At 38.8% G+C, this 23,497-nt stretch overlaps 3 protein-coding genes across 3 annotated transcripts; all 3 read right to left on the bottom strand.

Annotated features, from left to right (window-relative positions):
• Positions 1-334: 334 nt before the first annotated feature.
• On the bottom strand, positions 335-1,386 carry LOC105106757 (trace amine-associated receptor 7a-like). Its single transcript, XM_031455883.2, has one exon. The coding sequence runs from the start codon at positions 1,364-1,366 to the stop codon at positions 335-337; it is 1,032 nt and encodes a 343-aa protein (XP_031311743.2). The 5' UTR covers positions 1,367-1,386.
• Positions 1,387-6,226: 4,840 nt separating this feature from the next.
• On the bottom strand, positions 6,227-7,258 carry LOC105096348 (trace amine-associated receptor 8). Its single transcript, XM_010988675.2, has one exon. It carries the CDS (start codon positions 7,256-7,258, stop codon positions 6,227-6,229), a length of 1,032 nt encoding a protein of 343 aa, XP_010986977.2.
• Positions 7,259-17,337: 10,079 nt separating this feature from the next.
• TAAR5 (trace amine associated receptor 5) lies at positions 17,338-18,351 on the bottom strand. The gene has a single exon (XM_010988676.3). It carries the CDS (start codon positions 18,349-18,351, stop codon positions 17,338-17,340), a length of 1,014 nt encoding a protein of 337 aa, XP_010986978.1.
• Positions 18,352-23,497: the final 5,146 nt, after the last annotated feature.

Below are 23,497 nucleotides of genomic sequence, written 5' to 3'. Positions count from 1 at the left end.
TAGATCCTTTATATATTCTCATAAATTTTCTCAAGAATACAAGGGATGGAGTTACAAACCAGAGAAATTCACTGAAGTTCAGAGAGTAGTAAACAGCCCAGGTGTTAAAATGTGACATTTCTGGTTCTAAGGCTGTGTTGTTTCCACTACAATCAGGTTTTTATGTTATATTTACCAAAGAACTATGATCTGAATTTAAGGATTTAGGTCAAAGTTGAAGCATAACTGAATTATTTTACATTAGAAGATATTGCACTTTTATGATCAATTTTTTTCTCCCCAATAGTAGCTTCACTGTGAATCTATTTTCAATTCCTCAATCTAAAATATGAACTTAGCCAGAAAGTAAATGTATTGTTGAAGAATTCTCTCTCAAGGCTTTGCCAGTGACAATTAATTTAATGGCTTTTCGAAACCAAGGATAAAAGAAAGCATAAATTAAGGGGTTCATAGCTGAGTTAAAATAAGCAATCCAAACCAATATTTCATAAATGTATGTGGGGGTGATGAAGCCCAGGAAGGCATCAATTATTGAATCCACAAAGTATGGCAGCCAGGAAATCAGAAATGCTACCACTGCAATGCCCAGCGTTTTTGCTGCTTTTCTCTCCCTCTTGGCCACTCTGTCTCTGTAACTGTCTGAGGATCTCACAGTCTTATTGCTCACACTTTCAATTTTTCTTGCCTGTTGTTTGGCAATGAGGAAGATCTTGGAGTACACAATTATCATCACAAGCATGGGAAGGAAAAATAATAGGAAATTGACCAATACCCAACTTTGATTCACTGCAATTTGACAGCCACCCACACAGGTGAGAGCACTTACTAGATCCTCCAGCCCAGCTTCATTCGCACCTGTGCCAAAAAGGGAAAAAGAATAAAAAATGGAAAAAAGCCAGGAGAAGGCAATACACAGGCCAGAAACATTGGCAGTGAACCTGGTGGGATAGAGCAGGGGGTCAGTGACCGCCAGGTACCTGTCGAGAGAGATAAAGCACAGGTGGTAGATGGAAGCATAACAGAACGACCCGTCAAAACAGGAGTGAAACTGACAGAAGCTCTGCCCAAAGTACCAGCAGCCCTCCACGGACCTCACTGTGCTGAAGGGCATCACAGCCACCCCCACCAAGAAGTCCGCACAGGCCAGGGAGGCGATCAAAAAATTGGCTGGAGAATGCAGCTGCTTGAAGTGGAGAATTGAAATCATCACCAAGAGGTTTCCAAACACAGCCAGGGCAGCTCCAGAGCCGAACGCAGCGTACAGGATCAGGCGGGGGCCGGGTGAGTAGGGGGTTTTGACACAGGATCCGTTCAGGTGCTCATAGCAGAGCTGCGCAGCCGCGGGAGGCGGCCAGTCGCTGCTCATGGTTCTCCGTTTTGACTCCCGGAATAACTGTCACCCTCTGTGGCCCAGGTTGTCGTTCCAGTTTTCAAATGTTCTTAAAACAAGATAAATACAGTTTGTCAGTAACTGCTAGTATATTCTGTCTCTATCTTTTTCTAAGAACAAATCCTTATTTTCATGTTTAGAAGGTGACTCATATTCTCACCTCAAAAAAAAAAAAAATTCACTTCCAAATGAATAAGCAGTTACTTTTCATCATTACATAAACTTCTATTTATCTAAATTAAAAAAAAAATCTGCTTGCATTACCTAGTTCTTCATATCAGAGAACTGTTGGTGTTCAAGGAGCTATTACATGATGCATGTTCAAATGCCACACTTTATGAACATTCTTTCCTAATTTATCAGAGCAAGGATAACACCCCAAACACTCTGTCCCCTCAGGAAAGGAGCTAAATGATTCCAATACCCAAAGCCCTTCAGACTAAATCCCCACAGTGCAAGGTACGGAAAGGGGAAAAAACTTTAAATAACAATGATGTTTATGCTAAAATGAGTTCATGCCCTACTAATTTCCTGATGACATCTGACCTTTTCATGAGATAGAAATGGTGTATATTCTTCAAAGTTTTATCCAGAATGTGAGAGCCATATTATTTATTGTTATTAATTGTTGGGGATTGCCTTTTCACTTTTGTTAGAACCATCTATTTAGGACACATTCTTATCAATGACCCTGTTTCCAGTGGTAGAGAGAGAACTAGGAGCCCTGGGCTAGAGTGCAAAAATATTTCCTCAGTTTACTACCTACAGATTCCTGTAATCAAGTGCCCCCAGAAGAAAAGGTCTGGGTGATCAAGTCCTTGCTGCCATACAACATTTTAGTGAAAAAGAGGGGTATAATGAATTTGTTAGTTTCTTTTAACTGTTCTTGAGGACTTGCAGGAAAAAATGGTGAACATTAGAGGCTTTAAACTCCAAGTTGAAGGTCCATCTAAGAGACCTGAGGGCTTCAATGAATGCCTTGAGAGAACCCTTTATCTTCTGGAGCCTAGAACTGAGTTTCTGAAAACCGAACGCCAAGCCTAATTCTGTAGGAGCAAGGATTATAGTAAAAATGCAATTCTCTAAATCCCAGAGCGTCTTTCACTAAAATTCCTTTTCTGTTGGTAATTTTTTTAATTTAGCTTGAGTCATTCTGTATGAAAAATTGATGTAGTAATAATTTAAGGGCTGAAATGATATAATCTTCTCTCAGAGAAAATTTCCATTTGTTCTGCATTGGACTAGGAGAACCAGCAATCCTGGCCCATCCTAATCTCCATTATAGGAGTTAAGAAAATTTGAAGTAAAAGTTTACCAAAATGTTTAAAGTATGATAGTTTTCAAGGCTTTAACCAAAATGATTGATAGTGGGTGTGTGACCTGGGCTCAACTTTCTTGTTAGGATTTAAAATCGAATAGTTTCCATCTGACCCTTTGAGATTGTCAAGAGCTCTGCTTAGCTTTTTATTTTTCTCTGATATTTCTTCTGGAATTAGCTGATGTATATTGAAAACAATTGCTCTAAATGTTAGATTCTCCTATCTGGATCTTCTTATTTCTCTGAATCTTGGATAATTCTTAGCTGCATTTAAATGTCTATAATATTTTAAAGATTTTTAAAAATAATTTTTCCAAATTTTCCTTAGGAGGAGGACTGGTCTACAGAATCTAGTCCACCAAGCCCACCGTGCGGGACTGGAAGCAGATGTCCTATAGAACTTTTAACAAATATAATAGAAAATTTTTCTTAGCTGATATAGGTAATAAAACCCAAAGTCACTGAGTCTTTTTACATCTTAAATAGATTAAACAATTATAGGAAATATGTGTCTGTAGTCTTTATTTCCATGTCCAGGAAAGAGTTATTGGTGCCTTGGATTCATTCTCAATGGAATCAAAGCAGATTAGACAAATTTGTTTCTAGTCATATCATCTGCAAATAATGATATTCTAACTTTCCATTTTTGAATTTCCATATCTGTTTATATACCTTGTCTAACTGTATTAACTAGTATTTATAAAATGATGTGTATACAATGTAATATTATTGGACCATTTTGTCTTTATCTGGACAAAGAGAATGCTTCTAAAATTGCACCTCTAGGTGTGTGCTGAAATTCAGCATTTAGATGTGTTTTTATTATATTAATGACAGAAACAGTGAGCAATCAAAACTTTGAATAGAAGTTGGGCAAGATCTAGGAACTTCATTCCAGTGCTCAGTATTAATATGACCTGATGTCTTTGTTCTTTATCCCCTGAGTGATAATATGATAGATTCAGCCCTACCTATTTGATGAATTTTCCTGGAATCATGTTTCCAGCTCTAATTCGGTCATCTAAGGCCAAGGAGCTTATAATGTGGTACCAACAACGGCATTGCATGCTTGTATAATTTGAAAGCCACAATCAGCATATCCAAGGTAGTCATATTTAGGAAAGACTATCATGAAGCATGTGAAAGCATCTAATCTCTTGTTTTCTCTTTATTTGTGGAATCTCACATACTCACTATGTTCAAAATAAATTTCATATTTAGAATTGTATTGGAGATTTTGGTATCATTCATAACAAAATGATATTTTGCTTACCCATAGATAAATTTTTTAAATCTTCCATTTTCTTTTGGACTTCTCTCATACCCATTATCTATCATTTACTTTAGTGACAGTGTCATTCTGTGGAGCATTTATGGTGTGAATCTGTTATCCAACTCTTTCACTTCATTCTTTCTGTTTGTCCTCTATACTCTAAAAATAGGGAACATGATGTCCTTTTCTATATCTGCTACAGCTAATCCGATTTATTGAGTATAGTAAGTAATAGCATGAAACTATATTTATTGATTGTCATCACGCTAGTAATCTACTCATTGTCTTCCAGTTTTCCCAAGCCCAATCTGCCATTTATGGAAATTAATGCTACAGTTCAAAAAAGTTTTCTACACTCCTATCTGCCTACATATATCAAAACATGCTTGAACATGCCTCAGAAGTCCTTTCTACTCAAAAAATAATCTCCTTTAACAATTTTTAAGTCCTCAGGGCCTGTAATAACAGGTAGGTGAGAAGACAATGTTACAGGAATGACCAATACTAAAGCACCAGCCTTTTGATGGGAGCTAGTCCTCAGCTCCCAGGACTCAGCATTTGTGACATCTTCCTGGGCCTCAATAACATAATTTAAAATGAGTTGTCCATATTACCTACAAAATTATTTTCCTTGAGGAAAATACTAGGGAAAGAACATGTTTTTCATCCTTAGCCACATCCATGGCACAGGTAGTTGCGTATAATTAATGGTCAATATTTGTTTGAAAACAATGAAAAGACTTGATGAAAACCAATGAGAAGAAATTACTTCAATCATTTTAACTGAATGATGCCACAGAATAGCCAAAAGAAAAAAGAAACAGAAAAAGGCTTACATGCTACTACTTTACTACAATTTAGCTTCATTATACAAAATACTCCAGACATGCATTCCAGAAAACTTTTATTGAATCAACAATGTAAAATGTCCCAGAAAGCAAAATGTAAAATTACAGCATATACTGTTTATACTTGTTTTGATATACTTTTTTTTTTTGTAGTAAAAGCATGAAAATTTTGACCCCATAACATCCTGGGGAAGTAAGTACTCACTATATTTAGGTTAGAAAAAAGCTGAGAAAAAACAGGGAAGTGAATTACACATTGTTTTCAAGAGAAAACATTTGGTGTGGAAATGGCCGCTGCTAGTGACAACTGATAGTTCTTGCACTTGCAGATTTTCCATTGGCTAATGATCGTTATGGCAGTCTTTTTGTGGTAACATTTTTCCACAGGTTTCTACTTCTGTGTCATGTCTGTAGCTAACACCTGATCCCAAGGCAGAATTACTGGTCCCTTCATGTTACAAGGGAACATTCCAGGATTCTGCCCAACCATTAAGCAGGACAGGCTTACCTGCTGCCCCCGAAGCCCCAGGAAGGTACAGAGGAGACAGAGTCACAGCAGAGCAGCAAATAAACAGCCCCTTGGGTACCGTCAGCAAGCCTGGGCTGCGGCTGTTACAGGTTGAATTATGTCCCCTGCAAATGTGTATGTTGAAGTCCTACCCCCCAGCACTGCAGAACGCAATTGTATATGGAGACAAGGTCTTTTAAAAGTACTAAGTTACAGTGAGTTTTTAAGGGTGAGCCTTAATCAAATATGACTGGTGTTTTTTATAAGAGAGGAGATTGGGACCCAGACTCACTTGGCAAAGAGCACGTGAGGACACAGGGAGAAGGCAGCCATCCGCAAGCCAAGGAGAGGGTCCTCAGAAGAAACCGGCCCTACTGACACCTTGATTTTGGAAGTTTAGCCTCTAAAATCAGGAAAAAATAATTTCTGTTGTTTAAGCCACCCAGTCTGTGGTACTTTGTTATGGTAGCCAGAGTAAACTAACACAATGCTGCAAAAGACCAGGAAAGAAGGAGCATTTAAGGATACGCGAGAGTTGAGTATAAATGAGAAAATCATTAGAGATCACAAAACCAAAATGAGAGTCAAATTCAATGAAATTGGAAGAAACAAGTGCACGTGGTAAGGACGTGAACAGAGCTTTGAGACAGGTGACATAGGTGATGCACTTTGTCATTTATTACTTAGTGCAATGGACATCTTTACGATGTAAATATTTTTACAATATCTTATAAATGAAAGTGCCTCCCTGTGACTTTGTTCCTAGCTAATTTGAAAGCATAATAAATTTCCCCAATCTTGAAAGGTATTATTCATTTCTTTTATCTAATTTCATCATAAATTCATAATTTTGAAAATATCCTTACATTTCTCAACTTAGTGCTTATATTCATTCTGAAAATAAACTAATGGTTGATGAAGTATCCTTAAAAAGTCCCCCCCTTAAAATAACTTTTATGGCTTTCCTAAACCATGGATAAAATAAAGCATAAATCAAAGGGTTCATGGCTGAGTTATAATAAGCACCCCAACAGCAAATCTCATAAATATAGGCAGGGGTTGTGAAGCCCATATAAGCATCAATTAATGTATCCATGGTGTATGGTAACCATGCAATCATAAATGCTACCACGGTGACCCCCAGGATTTTGGCTGCTTTTCTCTCTCTCCTGGCCACTCTGGCTTTGTAACTTTCTGAGGATGATTCTGCTTTGCTACCAGTATTTTCAATTTTTACAGCTTGTTGTTTAGCTATGAGAAAAATCTTACTGTAAAGAATGATCATAACAAGAGTAGGTATGAAGAATAACAGAAAATCTATCAAAACCCATTGCTGATTTACAACAATTTGACAACCACCTATACAGCTGAGAGCACTTACTAATTCCTCCATCCCATCATCACTGACACCTGTGTAGAACACAGCACCGCTGTAAGCAATGGGCAGGACCCAGGAGAGGCCGATGCATATGCCTGACACAGACACCGTGAACTTGGTGGGATAGACCAGAGGGTCCGTCACAGCAATGTACCTGTCGATGGAGATGAAGCACAAGTGGAAGACAGAAGAGTAACAAAATGCCACATCACAGCAACTGTGAAGGGCACAGAATCTGGCTCCAAAATACCAGCAGCTCTCTACGGACCTGACCAGGCTGAAAGGCATCACAGTCACTCCCACCAGAAAGTCAGCACAGGCCAGAGAGGCGATGAGAAAATTGGTTGGAGAATGCAGCTGCTTGAAGTGAAGAACTGATGTCATCACCAAGAGGTTTCCGAACACAGCCACTAAAGACCCAAAGCCAAACAGTGTGTACAGAATCACCCGAGAGCCGGGTGAGTAGGGAGTTTTAATACAAGACCCATTCACATTCTCATAGCAGAGCTGCACAGCTGCAGGTTGGGAAAGATTGCTGGTCATGGTTCTGCAGAGTGATGCTTGCTGTGTTTCTGCCCTTCAGAAAGAAGGTTTTCAATTCTGAAAATTAAAAAAAATAAAATATAACTGCGTATTTGAGTGCTGCTTTTAGAAACTGCCTCATATTACATCCATTTCCCTTTTTACTATGAAGTGCAATTAAAAGAATTTTAAAAACTCAGAATTTTTTCTTTCTGTGTTCATATAATGATTACTGTAACTATGTCTAAATCTCATAGATACTTAACTCTAAGCAAATCTACTATGAATTTTCATCAGCTCCAGAAAACACATTATCTGAATAACTGAAATAATTTAATTTAAATACCTGGTCCTTTACACCTGTGAGATTCTTCCTTGCAAAAGTTAATTGCATATAATAATTGCATATTTGAATCTTAATAGACTTTCACCTTCACTTTGAGAAGTTAACACCTAGGGTGCTTTAGGAAGCCAGCCAATAAACTTAGCCCTTTATAATTTCTCACTAGCAATCCCTATAGTGTGAGGTGTGAACCATGAAAGGAAACTTACTTTTGAGAACTATAATTAAAAACTTCTTCTACAAAACATCTCTCTCTGTGCTCTGTTACTCTACAAAAACACGATTGTCACAACTAAGAGATTTCTTTAAGTTCTGTCCTGAAATAGCCTCACCCAGAATTGGACAGTAATAGTGCCTATTCTCTATTTACAAGACTTGCTACATAGTATGTAGGACCCAGTGAAAAATAAAAATATGGGAATTTTTGTCCAAATTTATAGAAAGAGGCACCCTGAAGGTACTAAAATATGCAGATATTTCCTTCCTCTTGCAGTGTCTTCTGACCTGCCATGATTTTTGATTTTTGCTGTGGGATATCTTACTTCCTTGAGCATGCAGGTATTAGGAGGGCTAGTGCAGACCCTCAAGGATGCCTTCAGACCCTGCCCTGCTACCTTAGTATCCACGTGGCCCACCCACTGCCAGTCTTCCTCCCTCACCAACAGCTGGCACAATACTCCACCCCAGGTAGGGCCAAGGAAGCTGAGCCAGGCAACCAAAGGTGACAGGCAACCCCTCTTGGACTGCAGCCACTTGGGACTTGAATTGGGGGTGAGGGAGAGGCTTGGACCTGCTCAGAGCATGGAATGTGCTGTGTGTCCACCAGCCTAAGATGGGATGACAGCACCATGCCTTGTCCTGAAACTTCCTAGTGTGCACATGATCCCAACCCTCCCCGCATAATATCCAGTCCTCTAAAACGGTGGGGATCCCAGCATCCTTGAAAACTTCTAGGTAGCCACCGTCTGTAGGTTAAAAACTATAGTGTGAACTGCTACCATACAATTAGGATCCCTAAATGCAATGAGGATAGTGGGATCTCAACCTGGCAGGGGCCAAATAATAGCACAGTAGATCCTTGAACAACACAGGAGTTAATCCAGGTATAATTTATAGTCAGTCCTCTGTATCCATGGCTCCTCAGCATCTGCAAATTAAGTTAACCAAGGACCATGTAGCACTGCAGTATTTACTGTTGAAAAACATTCACCTATAAGTGGACCCACATAGTTCAAACCCTTATTGTTCAAGAGTCAACTGTCTTGTTCTTTCATCTCCAAAAACCAGGTGGATATATTTATCAAAATGGACAGCAGAGTCAAAGCAGCAGTCAGGGTACATGACTTGCAGAAACCTATGACATTGACTAGTTGATCATAGTCTCCCTAGAGCTGAAATAGCCAGCTTACTAAAGCCTTACTCAATCTCTATATGCAGAAAAACTCTAGTTCTCATGAACGGAAGACTGATTTGAATTCCCAACATAGTGTCTTTGCTACTCAATCAATTCCCAGAATTACCCAATTCACAGACCTAGAGCAGCTTGAGTAAAAATAGACAGTGCCCTTGAGGAAGAACCCTGTTTTACTGCTAAGAATTTATATTGTTAATCTTCCTTCTAATCTTTCCCAAAGTGGCATGCAGTCTCCTAATAGAGGATCTATGCACTGGGGTAAGGGAAATATTCTTATTTTAGGGGATAATTGGATGCTTGCTCTAAACTGTCATTAATTCTGAAATACCCAAAATGTCACTGTGATACACTGGTCAAATGGTCCACCAATTAGGGTAGGTTATGGAGGTCAGGTAATCAGTGGAGTTATGTCTTAGATCATTTTCACAATGAGCCTAGTGTGTCTCCCAAACCACTCTGCGGTTATTTCCCCAGTTCTGGAATGCATGCTTGAAATATACATACTCTGCAACTGACAGATGGCCACATTGGTTCCCTGGCCAGTGGAACGAGGGCTATAGGAAGGGCCAAGTAGAAGCCACTTAAACTGCCTCTACCCTCAAAAATAGTAACCCAAAATTCATATTGCATTTATGGAGGAATTTCATCTAATAGTGTCACTTTCAAGAAGGAAAAAATTCAGAGGTGTTGGTTCTTACCATAGTTGCATTCAACTAGCCAATTCGAGTGTGCAGAAGACAGATGTATCTTAGAGAATGACAGTGGAATATCATAAACTTAGTAAGACCATAATTCCAATTGCAGCTGCTATTCCAGACATAGTTTTGCTTGCTTGAGCAAATTCACATTTTCCCTGGAATCTGGTAAGTAGCTATTGATCTATCAAGTACTTTTTTCTCTATACCTGACTAGCTGTTGTAATCAGCACAACAGTGTAAATCAGCAGTGCTTCAATAAAAATTTCAAAAATCGGGAGACATCTTAGTGAGTGTGGGGGACATTTGAAACTGTAGACGTCATCTTGAGCAGGCTGTTATTGTAAACAAAGTGCTCCCATCCATGTGATTATTTCCTTCCCCAGTAGAGGAAGACGAAGCCATTGTTCTGCCCAGGTGATAGGATGATTATTTGGTTGCTCTTCTTTCTACTCTTATTACCACTGGAAACTGTGTAATAGTTGGTAAGGATTGCCCTAAGTGCTATGCTACTGTCTTCACACACATTGAACACTACTTGTCCATTCAAGGAGAGTCTCTTTTGAAAGCACTCTCTAGTTTTCTTTCCTTTTCTACTCCTCAAAACTGTCAAGGTCATCAAAAATAAGCAAAGTAAGAGAAAATATCAGTTTAGAGGAGAATAAGGAGACATGACAGCCAGAGGTAAAGTGATGTCCTAAATGAGACGCTGGAACTGAAAAAGGACATAAAGGGAAAACTGAGGAAAGGGAAAACTGATTAATGTGTGGACTTTTATTGATACATTAATAATAATATATCAGCATTGCTTTGTCAATTGTTAACAAATGTACCATGCTAATATATTAATAATAAGAGAAACGGGGTGCTGGGTATGTGGAAACTATCTGTACTATTTTTGCAACTTTTCTGTGGGCTGAGGAATCTGAGAAGGCTCCATGGAGAACTCAGAATATAAGCTGAGCAATAGAGCACTAGTTTAAACAGGAAAAAAATGTAGAAAGGGAATTTCTAGGCAGAATAAATATTTCATCAAATGTATAAAGTTAGCAGCATGCCAAGCACAATTAAGCATCCAGGAAGGATAGTTGACAGACCAGCCTAAGGCGGAGCATTTGGATAGAAGAGTCTCAATCAATCCATCCATCAACCAAGATGCTATTTTAGGCTCTCTGTCTGCACCATACAATCTGATAGCCCATAGCAATATGTGCTTATAGAGCACTTGAATTGTGGCAAGTCTGAATTCAGATATGCTATGAGTAGAAAATACACATCAAATTTCCAAGACTTAATAAACACAAACAGAAGAATGTAAGAGATCTCATTAATTTTTTATATTGATTACACATTGAGATGATCAATTTTTGGATATATCCAGTTAAATAAAATATATTAATAAATTAATTTCTCTTTCTACTTTTTTGGTTTGGCTACTAGAAAAAATTTTTTTTAATTTTAAATTACGGAGGGGAGAGTGCAGCTCAAGTGGTAGAGCACACGCTTAACATATACAAGATTCTGGGTTTAATCCAAGTACCTCCTCTAAAAATAAATAAATAGGTAAACCTAATTCCCTCCCCCCCATAAATAAAATAAATAAAGTTTAAAAAAAAAGAAAATTTTAAATTAAAAATGCAACTCAAATGATATTTTTATTGTACAATATTGTTCTATAGAAAATAAAAGTGAACCACAAGACCCAATTCTGTCCCTTCAGGGCTTAACATCAAAATAGAGAGACAATGCATGAACATAAACAAGTAAAAATATATGAACAATGATAGAAGTTAAGTGATATTTATTTAACAACTTATATGTAAAAACATATATAGAGAATTCATGTTAATCCAGTATTCTGCCCATTTTAAGATAATGAAACTGGGTCTCAGAGAAGTAAAGTAATTTGCATGACGTTATATAGCTAGTAAAAAATTAAAAAAAAAACTTTTTGCCACGCTTTAAATCCAAATCATCTAGATTTTAGCCCAAATTTATTCCTCTACATGGAAATGAGAGTTTAGGGCAAACAAGAAAGAATGTCACAAAGGAGAACAGTTAAATAAATGCTACCCAAAAAAGATATTTAGCATTTATGATTTATCCTGTAAGTCAATGGTTCTTAATGATTTTTAGATCATAATTACATTGAAAAATATGCTGAAATCTGCCTTCCCTCATCTCAGGAAAAGGTACACATAATCAAATAAACATAATATTTGGCATACAATTCTGGGTATTCCCAAATTATAGTTGAGATCAGTTATAGTTCATGAATATACTGCACCCGTCAGGATAGGGTAGACTTTGCTTCTGTAAAAACAATCTCAGCTACCTTTGTGCTTGCTGTAACAAGTTTCTTTACTGCTCCAGTGAAATCCAGTATGGACCTGGGGAGCTATTCAGGGCAGCTGTTCTCAATGCAGTGACTATGCAATGCAGGCTGCTTTGATTTCCTGGCTCCATCTTTTTGAGAAACTTCTATGCTTCAGCCTAAAAGGACACAGCAGCCCATTAGCCAGAACTAAGCAGACAACCCCTTGTAATGGCTGGGAAATGTAGGGGACCAAGTGGAATGGGTACAGCCCCCTCTACCTTCTGCCACACAGGGCTGTATTGAATGAAGTGTCAGATTATGTTAAGGTATATCTCTCAGAGTTTGAATTTGGCAGTAAATGTATTTACCCATTAGGATTTATTTTACTTAAGCAACACAAAGTCTAAATAAGGCAATTTCTGGCTGTGAGTCCATGACTCAAGTATGCTAGAGTCAAGGTTGCTGTGATTTTCTTCATAGTTCTTTAACGGTTCCAAAATGGCTGCTGGAGTTCCAGTCAAACCACACATATTCCAGGAAGCAGAGAGGAGAAAGAAGCAGAGAGGAGGAAGAACCAGTAAAAGAAGCCTGATTCAGCAACTTCAGCTTCATCAAAGAAAGGAAATTTCTGATGCTATGAAGGAAGGAAAAAAATAGTTATTAGGTGAGAAATTAAGCATTTCTGCCCCATGAAATAATCTAGAAAATGAAATCTAGTAAGTGGAAATAAAATTTCTTGCCAAAATCCTCTGAAGGGATTTGCTTTACAAATCCAGAAGTGAACTGAGAAAGGGAAAATGAGAAAATATCCAAGTCTTCCTCACTGACCTCTCTACCATCTTTTTCTTAAACTTCTCCTTTAGTATTGTTCTTTTATTTTTTTCAGCCAATGAGCATTTAGTAGATATGTGCTTTGTAGAAAACACTCTGTTGGCCATGCAGAAGACATGGCAATGAATGAGACTCAGCCACAGCAATAGAGTTCCCATTACAAAAGCTAGCCCCAGAATGGGAAGGTAGTCTCTAGGCTCTGTGAATGGCTCATAAATCAGAGTCCAAAGCCTGATTCCTATACTACTTAGAATCAAATTCTAACTCTTTACTATGACGTTTGAGATCTGACAGAGTCTTAACATACAAAGCTCTTTAACTATATCCTTGCCTGAGTCTGCTGGCACTTTGCAAGGATGTCTCCCATGGTATAAAGTGGAGCATTTTGAAAACCGGGGAAGAGGGGAGAGTAGGGAGGGCTGGAGGAGGGTTAGAAGCCCGTGATGGAGGCCATGGCGGCCAGTGCCATGACAGAAGTAGAACGTGAACCTGAGTCCCGTGGAAACAGTAGTGGTAGAACCCAAGGAATTGGTCCCTCCTGATACCTAGTTCCTAAAATGAGTAAACATGCAGACATAGTTCCTGGATTGAACTGGGGGAGGAGCAAGGCAATGGAATGGGTTGCCATTACCAAACTGTATGGTAACTGGGTCAAAGCCCTCTACAATTTTATCTCAGCTACTGATTGTTCCTGAGGCTGGAGTTATCCAGGAAACTGGACTCAAGCTCATTGAAATGCCTTCCTGCTCAAAATTATGATTACAGTCAACACTTGAACAACACAGGTTTGAACTTAATATGGGAGGGTCCACTTAATATGGGAATTTTTTTCATTAAACAAGTACTCCAATACTACATGATCTGTGGTTGGTTGAGTCTGCAGGTAAGGAACCCTGGATATGCTGGGATATGGTACTTGAGCATCCTCAGTTTTGGTATCTGGTAGATTCCAGAACCAATCCTCACCCCATGTACTGAGACACAACTGTGCTTCAGTGCTGGTGACAAAGTGTGCTGTGCTTTCAGCCACATTGCTTCAACCTAGAACTGAAAATGTGTAACTGGAAGTCAAGGAAATTCAGTTGTTAAGTCAAGGGCATATGGGAATGTGTGGCCTCAGCAGTTCAGATTTTAATGCCCTGGATAGTGAAACTATAAGATCTTGGATTACATAGAAGAAAAGGGAACACTAGGTGTCTGTGATAGGCAGAACAATGGCCCCCCAATGATGTCTGTGTCCTAATTCCCAGAATCTAGGTGCTTTTCCTTATATGCAAAGAGGACTTTGCTGATGTGATCTTGAGATGGGGAGATTCTCCTGGATTGTCTATGTGGGCTCGATGTAATCACAAGGGGCCTCATGAGAGAAAGAGGAAGGCAGGAGAGTCAGAATCTGAGGAGATTTTAACTCCATAAAACCCACATCAGACTTCTGACCTCTAGAACTGCAATAAATTTGTCTCATTTTAAACCACTAAATTTGTGGTGATCTGTTACTGCAGCAACAGAAAACTAATGCAATGCCTTTAATACAATCATCTTCTGGTTAGGCTGATCTTAAAGGCTATCCCATTTCCATCCCTGACATGCTGGGATATCTGGGATTCTTAGCTGAGTGTGTCACTACTGCTCCCTTGGATATCAGGAGGATGTGAACCCATCAGCTCATGCTGCCCTGTTTGGTGTCCACCCCAGACGGGATTCTTGTTCTCATTCCACCTGGTTTATTGGCGATACACGCATTGCGCCATGACACTCAGGTTCCAGTGGTTCTGTGACTCTTGCTTTTGAATTTTAGTCCTATTCACAGGTTCATTATGTGCTTCAGCTGTTACAGAAGGTTGATAATGTCCACCCTGCAGCGTTTATGGGCAGTAAGGAAGATGCAGAACATTATAGATTCTCAGCAAATGTTAATTCTTTTCCTTTCCATCTTTCCTCTCTCTTCATCCTGTCTCAGATAATGCAGCCTTGTCCACTGAATGGAGAGCAATAAGATGTGAAAGAAGCAGAATCATTTCCTGCTTCAGTGGGAGTGACTGACTTGCAGAGTCCCACCTTGTGATGCAGCTAAGTGTTCTTACTTCCAGGCAGATATTGCCATACCTAATGGAGTAGGAATGGGTGTGGATTTATTCTAGGAAGGTAAAAGGAAAATGTGTGTTTTAAAGTAGTGACTGACTTATATTTTGCAGATTATATTTATTGCTGTATCTAAGGCACAGTGTTCCAAACTTCTTAAGGTTTCAAAACTGTATGTACTAAGATAAATTTGAATTTATCATTTATTTGTAATTTAATTATCTCATGATGCTTAAGAGTTAAATGCAAAAGAAAGAATAATTACTTTTAAAGAAGAAATTAAGCATTAAAAAGTAGACTGAAAAATATTTTTACAACAAATATATTTTTTGACTCAGAAAAAAGAGTGGCATCAGCCATAAAAAAATTCAACATAATGCCATTTGCAGCAACATGGCAGTCCCTGGAGAATGTCATTCTAAGTGAAGTAAGCCAGAAAGAGAAAGAAAAATATCATGTGAGATCACTCATATGTGGAATCTAAAAAAAAAAAAAGAACATAAATACAAAACATAAACAGATTCATAGACATAGAATACAAACATACAAACTTATGGTTGCCAAGGGGGATGGGGGTGGGAAGGGACAGACTGGGATTTCAAAATGTAGAATAGATAAACAAGATTATACTGTGGAGCACAGGGAAATATATACAAGATCTTGTGGTAGCTCACAGTGAAAAAGAATGTGACAATGAATATATGCATGTTCATGTATAACTGAAAAATTGTGCTCTACACTGAAAATTGATACAACATTGTAAACTAACTACAAGTCAATTTTAAAAAATGTTAAAAAAAAAAAAAGGAAAAAGAGTGGCATCAATAAAAGTTACCTCTATCAAAAAACAAAAGAAATAAATCCATTGTAGCAATTGTACCAAACTTCTGTGCCATAATATGACTTTACTTCTTTCTTTATTTACTGATATGTCTATATATATGTATCTGTATTTATAATTACGTTATGTACGTATCCATACTCCAGACACCTCAGATTAATTTACAAACAGGTTTTCCAAATAAGCTATTATTAATTTGAAAAAGTCAGTAAGATTCCACAATAAGTGTTATCATTTGGTATATTACTTATATATGGAATCTAAAAAGAAGACGCAAATGAACTTGTTTACAAAACAGAAACAGACTCAGAGACATAGAAAACAAACTTGTGGTTACCAGAGGGGAAGGGAAGGGTGGAGGGATAAATTGGGAGTTCAGGATTTGCAGACACTAACCACTATTTATAAAATAGATAAACAACAAGTTCATACTGTATAGCACAGGGAACTATATTCAGTATCTTGTAATGACCTATAATGAGAAAGAATAGGAAAAGGAATATATGTATGCATACCTATGATTGAAACATTGTGCTGTACACCACAAACTGACACAACATTATAAACTGACTATACTCCAATTTTAAAAAAGGGAAAAACATCAGTGGAAGTAGGGTGACTAAAGACCTGCAGGAAAAGATTGAGGAAGAAAACAGAAACAAGATGTACAGAGAAGATACACCTTTCCTAGTAATAGCTCTTGAGAAGCATTTGGTTTGGTTTTGAGCAAGCATGTGGCATAAGTCCTTGTTTCCCCAAAGAAAATCATATACTGCTGTCCCTGGGAAGATCATAGGACTAACTTGTGTGATGTTAAGAAAGGAGAAAATATTAAAATAATGAGATGTGGATCATGGTCACTTTACAAAACATGCCACATATTTTCATGTTGCAATTATTAAAGAAAAGGGGAGAAAATATTCTTTCAAGAATATAATGCCTGTACTCAGTGAGCATGGAAACAGACAGACTGGTTTACCAACCTGTTCAACGGCTGGGTTCCAAGGAGATGGAGGGTTTTTAAAAGGAACATTTTGAAAAAGCGACTTTCCAAACACTTGACCATGGTTATGAAAGTGATACAAAATTAGGATTCAAACAATGTTTCCCAAAGTTCAGTTATACAATATTTGACCTCAAGGATGTCTCAGAGAGCCAACAGTACAAACCTTTAATTTTCTTGATATGGAAACTGTGATAGGAGGAGGGGTCAAAGATTGTCTAAGTAGCCTAACCTGGCGCTGCCTATTGGCAGGACCAGGACAGGAACTCAGAAATCTGACCTCAGTGCTCTTTTTCCTCCACCTCTGCATCTCAGTTGTCTTGAGGAAGTAATAAACAAGGAGCCTAATATTTGCATAGATTTTGACTTATCCAATAAATACTTAGATGACTTCACTCTCTCCGTTTCCTACGTTCTATAGAAACATTGAAGGAGTGCTGTATCTCCTTGGTTTTGCCCCTCCACTTAAACCCTGCTGCCCCGGAAGCCTGCCCACAAACTCGTGACACCACACAGCCCACTGCCACCGCTCCACTCATCCTTCCTCAAAACCGCACCCCTTGCCTGCATTCAGTCACTCTTGGTACAAATCGACAGTGGGTGTCCGCAGTGAGAAGATCTCCTGACTCAGGATAAGCTTCAGTGCCTTCCTGAACCACCGGTAGGAAAAGACGTAGATGATCGGGTTGCAGGCTGAGTTGAAGTAAGCAAGCCAGATGAAGACGTCGAAGACCAGCGGTGGCGTGATGAAGTTAAGGAGGCTGTCGACCATCGTGTCGATGGTGAAAGGAAGCCAGCACAAGAGGTACACGCCCACGGCGATGCCCAGGGTCTTGGCAGCTTTTCTTTCATGCTTGGCAGCCCCAGCCAGGCTTTTGCTTAAGCTGTTGATCTGCTGAGCCTGCCTGCTAGCAACCACGAAGATCTTCACATACAAGCTGATCATGATGAGGCAGGGGAAGAAGAACACAGGAAAGTTTAACCAGCCCCAAAACTTATTGAACAGCAGCTGACAACTGCCCACACAAGGCATCTCTTCCAGCCATTGGCTGAGCCCTCTCTCCACCACGTCTGCATAGAGTAAGAAGGCAGTGTATGCTGCTGGCACCCCCCACCCTGCCAGGATGTACCTGAGGGCCACCCTGACTGTGACCTTGGAGGGATAGAGCAGGGGCTCACAGATGGCACAGTGGCGGTCAATGGAAATGAAACAGAGATGGAAGATGGAGGTGAGGCAGAAGAGGGTGTCCAGGTAGGTGTGCAGGCGGCAGAAGAAGCCTCCGAAGAACCAGCAGCTCTCTACTGAGCGGACGGTGCTGAGGGGCAGCACCAGCAGACGCAGAAACATGTCAGCCAGGGCCAGGGAAAGCAGCAGGAAGTTGGTGGGAGTGTGAAGCGCTTTGAAGTAGGACACAGCGAACACCACAAACAAATTTCCTAGGACCGTAATCAGCACGCCTGCTGCACAGGCCAGGTAGATGGCCCCCTGGATGCCCAGGGGATGGACCGTCCTGGGACAAGACCCATTCACCTGGTAGCAGAACGTAATGGGGTGTTTTTCAGCACCTTGGTTGAGGACGACACTCATTTATGGTCTCTCTTACCACCTGTCCCACCCCTCAAAAAATTATTTGCTAAACAACTAGAAAATGAGATCTAGAGGAAGAACTAAAGGGCATTTTGAATCAAGTGTGCCCTGGAAATCAAATACAGCATGGGATTTGAGGTCCCACAAGAATTACTTCTGTAGCCCTGATCTGTCTGACTAAGCACTTTTGAAACTAGTATAGATAATATCCTTAAAGAAAGAGAAGAAAGATGTAAGCAAATGTTTCTCAAAGAAAAAGCTAGCTATGTCACAGTAGGGAGTATAAAATTATTGAGAGGTGTGTGCCTTTTCCATTTTGATAACATACCTTTTGTCAAATGTAAAGTACGATTTAAAATTATGAGAAGGAACTGGATGAAAACAGGCAAAAAGTACAAATCTCCAGTTATAAGATAAGTGAGTACTAGGAATGCAATGTGCAACAAGATAAATGTAACTAACACTGCTATATGTAATACATGAACGTAAGAGAGTAAATTCTAACAGTTCTCATCACAAGGAAAATTTTCTTTAACTTCTTTAATTTTGTATCTATGTGAGATGATAGATATTTACCAAACTTATTGTGGTCATCATTTCACGATGTACATTAACTCAAATCATTATGCTGAACATCTTAAACTTACACAGCATTATTTGTTAATTATATCTCAATAAAACTGAAAGAAAAAAGAAGTTATGACTCTGAACCAGGGAAGAATTAATTCTTGTTAATAAATCATTACTTAGGGAAGAAGTAACTTCTGGATCCCCGCCCCCTTTAAGAACTAAGTAAATTGGCAATAAAATCTGCAGATCAAGCTTTTTAATTCCATGCCAGCTTTTTCCAAGAAAAGAATCCAGCATACAAATAATGAATAGAATTACCCTATTTCAGTTTTTCATGCTGCAAAATTTCTAAAGGTTACACATGGTGTTTACACATCCTGGGAGAACTATCAGGTATGAAAAAGTATTTATCTACCTAGTTTGATCACTAGTCTGAAATTTTAAACGAAGCCTAATAAATTGAATTCAGACTTTTTAAGCTACTTACAGAAGTAAGAATCAGAATCACTTCATTGGAAGGAGTCCTTCTTATGGCAGGTGGACATAAGGTGTGTAGAATCCTCTTCCAACAGCAAAGTTGACAGATGTGCAATCAGTTAATGATTTTATACTCCAAATAGAAACTACTCCTCCATTTGGCATGTAAAACAAATTAGCACTTAAGTGTACCCAGGGACCTAGTTTGCACTATTCACAAGTCTCAGTAGTTTAAAATTCCTTCTCAATACAGAATAATTTATCCTGCCAATTCATTACAGATGGAATTTAAAGACAACAGATTTTGCAAACTTATTTTTAGTAAGTTCCATATGTCCGTTTTGCACTAGAATTGTTGGTGTATATTTCTCGCAGCATGAGAAATAATTCAAATAATTGATCATAACCCTTTGGTTTGTGCCTCTCTCACTGAGTTCATCATGATGTCTTTTTTAAGCTCTCTGTTTTGTGCCAGTTAAAGAAATCATGGTAGATGAAGCAGTTCACCTGGATGCAGAAAAGTTAGATTTTTGTTCTGCCGCTTCCTGGCTCAACGTTTAACCACTTCCTCCCCTCTGCTCCCCCTCTGGTAAGAATACCTGCAATTTATCCTCACCGTCTGTGCCTCACAGAGATAATACTGAGGAAAACAGCGTGTTCAGTCATATTCTGCTCTCTCTGTTTCTTGATACCAAGCCTCCAGAGGATAAGATGTCTCTTTATGGCCTTGGAAAAATCATTCCACAATATAAGTAAAACTAATGTTGCAAAAATGACAGAATTCTGAAGGTAAAAACAGATGACATCAGCCAGCAGGGACTGTAGAAGGTGGGCAGATCACAAAGAAGGAAGGAGGTTGGCAGGCATGTACCGCCCCCCTTCTCTGCAAAGCCGGGGCTGAACACAGTGGTAACTGCTGGAACTTGCTTTGTATCAAGTCTACATGTGTACAGATAGATTTCTCACTCCAGAATTTAATAAGACAAGGAAGAATCCTGCATTACCATGTACCATGACACCCTTTAGCCTACAAGCCATAATCCAGGTGCAATCAGCTAGGGAGTCTATGGGTCAAAATCTAATTTGCCCAAGAATCTGTGAAAAATAAGGACAAATGTCTTACAACTAAAATAAGACCTGAAGAAGGAAACCCTCAAAAAAAGGTTTGGGTTCTGGGACATATAATATCAAAACTGAAAAGCAATATACAATCCAAATATATGTAGAAGTGGAGAATTTTATAACAACTGTTTCTAGTTATGTGACTCCTATGTCTGAGTTTAACCCAGCCCTTCTGTGCCCAATTTTCTCATCTATTAATTAAATGTAATGCAATACCTACATTACGATTTTGTTGTGAAGATTAGTGAGCTAAAGTTCGTAAGGTGCTAAGAGCAGTTCCTGACACATAGTAAACTGTGTCGGGCAGACCAGAGTGTGAATGGATATCTAGTCCAGACCCTCTGTTAACCTTCCAAAGTTCGGCCTTTTATCTCCTCTTCTATTGACTTTCAGATATACATTCCAGTTACATAACCAGAAGGAGCAACAGTAACTGGATTTCGGGTCTTTTAAATTTTCCTCCTTACATCCTGAGCCATCAATGCAGCATTTATGTGGCTTTCCTCAAAGTGGTTGTGTTTTACTAATGCAAAATAAGAGTAAGGGACATATTTATAAGGTAGTCAAAAGTATTGTTCAGGATTAAGGGCAGAGGAAATCCCCTACAGGATTAAATTACTGTCATCAGAAGAGAATAAATCAGTACTATGATAAGATCTTAAAACCCAGTTTTGATTTCAAATACTGTCCTGTGATAACAGTAATTTACTGAAACATCTCAGAAACTAAATATGCCATATTCAAATTATCCAATTCCAAATACTGACCTTGGGAAGTTTTAAAGGTTCAACAGAAAACATAGATCAAGAGGGTGTTGGGGATTAATTCCTAACTGAATAATGATGTTATTAGAGGTGTTTTAAAGTAATGATAGTTTCCCAGTAGATAGATGGAGCAAGGGTGGATTCAAAAAAAGCAAAAAAGTTTCATAAAAGCATGTAGGATTTATGTATATGAACATTAGAAACCTCAGGATTAGCTGTCCTACGCAGAGGTGTAGTGTTATTTGGCCAGCACAGGGAATGGAGAGGGTTTGGTTAACCAAATATTCTGATATTACTATAAGAATTACTACAGTAGAATACACTTAACACTAAAACCCATGCTAATGGGAACAAGCTTCTCTCTGCAGCATATCAGTGTCTTGCGGTTATTGTTATGAAAAACAACCTTACTTTCTGCAAAAAAATAGGCTAAAGTTGATAAATAAATTGCTCTAGCCACGTGTAAATAGATTTCAGGTTTGTGAAGATGTTCTATTTGGGCTGGAAGAGTCCTTCTATTAATGATTTACATTTAAAAAGTCCCAATCTGTCAGTATATGTATTAGTGAACAGTATGTCTACCCCACCAAACCTTTCCATAAAGCACATGCACTATTGAAGCATTAGGAAAGGCGAGACCTAATTTCTATCCTCAGAAATTTCACTATATGAGCATGAAAGCTGCAGTCTGAATGTTGCAATGTTTCTGAGTTGATGAGTCACTTTCCAATATGTGCCTCTGCTGACCCTGTCCCCAGGTTTCCCAGCACAAATCGTGCACATACAACCAAAGCCCATTAGAACAAGAATTAAATTCAGTTCAATTTTTTCTTTATAAGTAAGCTTTTTTCTTCATCTTCCCTCCTAAGAGAAGGAGCCCTGCTCTGTTCAGTATCCTTTGTTTTATCATTGTTTATTTCTGTGAATTTGAGTAACTCTCTCCCATTGTCCTCAAAGTTTCTATGTTTTAGTTATCCAGTAAATGTGTCCAGAGATTTTTACAGGAAAGGAACCATGAATAGTATAAAGACATAGTCTTGCACACAAGAAGTTTATACTCTAGACAAGGAACCAGCACATTTGAGCACACTCGACCCCTGTACAAAGCAGGAGGCAGAAGAGATAGGTTTGGGGCGATGGGGTGGGCATAGAAGGAAGGTGCTGCATGTGTTGAGTGTGAGATCTTGTTGGGGCATCCAAAAAGACACTCTAATGATAATAAGAAATGCGTAACTCAAATTTGTGAAAAATGATAGGGCTGAAAATTAATATATTTGAGAGAAATCTAAATAGAAGACGCAATTAGAGCTGTGAGGCTAGGTAAGATTAGAGCAGGGTTTCTCAACCATGGCACTCTTGAAGTTTGGGGCCAGATAACTCTTTGTTGTGGGGCTGTTCTGTGCATTGTAGGATGTGTGGCAGCACCCCTTCCCTCTACCCTCTAAATGTCAGTAGTACTCCCTCCCTGGTTGTGACAACCAAAAATATCTCCAGACATTGCCAAATGCACTCAAGGTGCAAAACCGTCCCTGGTTGAGGGCAACTGGGTTATAGAGACAGAGTAATGTTGTGAAGGATGAAAAGAAGACTGTAAAGGACAAAATTTGGTGAAATAGGTTTGTGGGGTAGTAGAAGGAAGAGAAAGGCAAACGGAAACAGAGAAGAGACAATCACTGAGACAATAAACATTATCCAAAGCATAGGGGAAGGGAAAGGACTTCAGTTTGTGAATGAAGCTTAATCTTGGTGAATAATTAGTATGTGCACACACAAAGCCAAGAGATGGACATAGCACCTGTATGTGTACATGCAAGCCACATGTATACATAGATCACAAGTATATATTGAGAGAAAAAAGAATACATTCCTAAACTTTATCTTTATCCACTTTTCCCATTTAATGACAGTCCAATTTTATCAAACTATTGCAAAGCTCACATTAGTTCTTTTTGTAAAGAGGTTTAAATCAGAATTGATAAACTTGGAAGTAACTACAAATGCCTGCTTCCTTCTCCCTTTCCAAGTCATTCACATGCTCCATATTGAGGATCCCAGTGTTCTCAAGCTCTCCCCGCTCCCCAGTAATCTCAGGAAATAGTTAGACAAACTCTGTGTGCTCTCATGAGTGTGAAGACCAACTGTGTCTCCTCTTCTGTTGTTTACAAGAAGAAGAGAAGGTCCCCATCTGACTTATGCCAACGGAAAGAAATTCT

Source organism: Camelus dromedarius, chromosome 6, assembly GCF_036321535.1.
Source record: "Camelus dromedarius isolate mCamDro1 chromosome 6, mCamDro1.pat, whole genome shotgun sequence".
Classification (NCBI taxonomy): domain Eukaryota; kingdom Metazoa; phylum Chordata; class Mammalia; order Artiodactyla; family Camelidae; genus Camelus; species Camelus dromedarius.
This window is presented reverse-complemented; position numbering and strand designations above follow the sequence as displayed.

Excerpts from the sequence above, each read along its gene's own strand:
- LOC105106757 (XM_031455883.2), bottom strand. The coding sequence starts at position 1,366 with ATGAGCAGCGACTGGCCGCCTCCCGCGGCTGCGCAGCTCTGCTATGAG.
- LOC105096348 (XM_010988675.2), bottom strand. The coding sequence starts at position 7,258 with ATGACCAGCAATCTTTCCCAACCTGCAGCTGTGCAGCTCTGCTATGAG.
- TAAR5 (XM_010988676.3), bottom strand. The coding sequence starts at position 18,351 with ATGAGTGTCGTCCTCAACCAAGGTGCTGAAAAACACCCCATTACGTTC.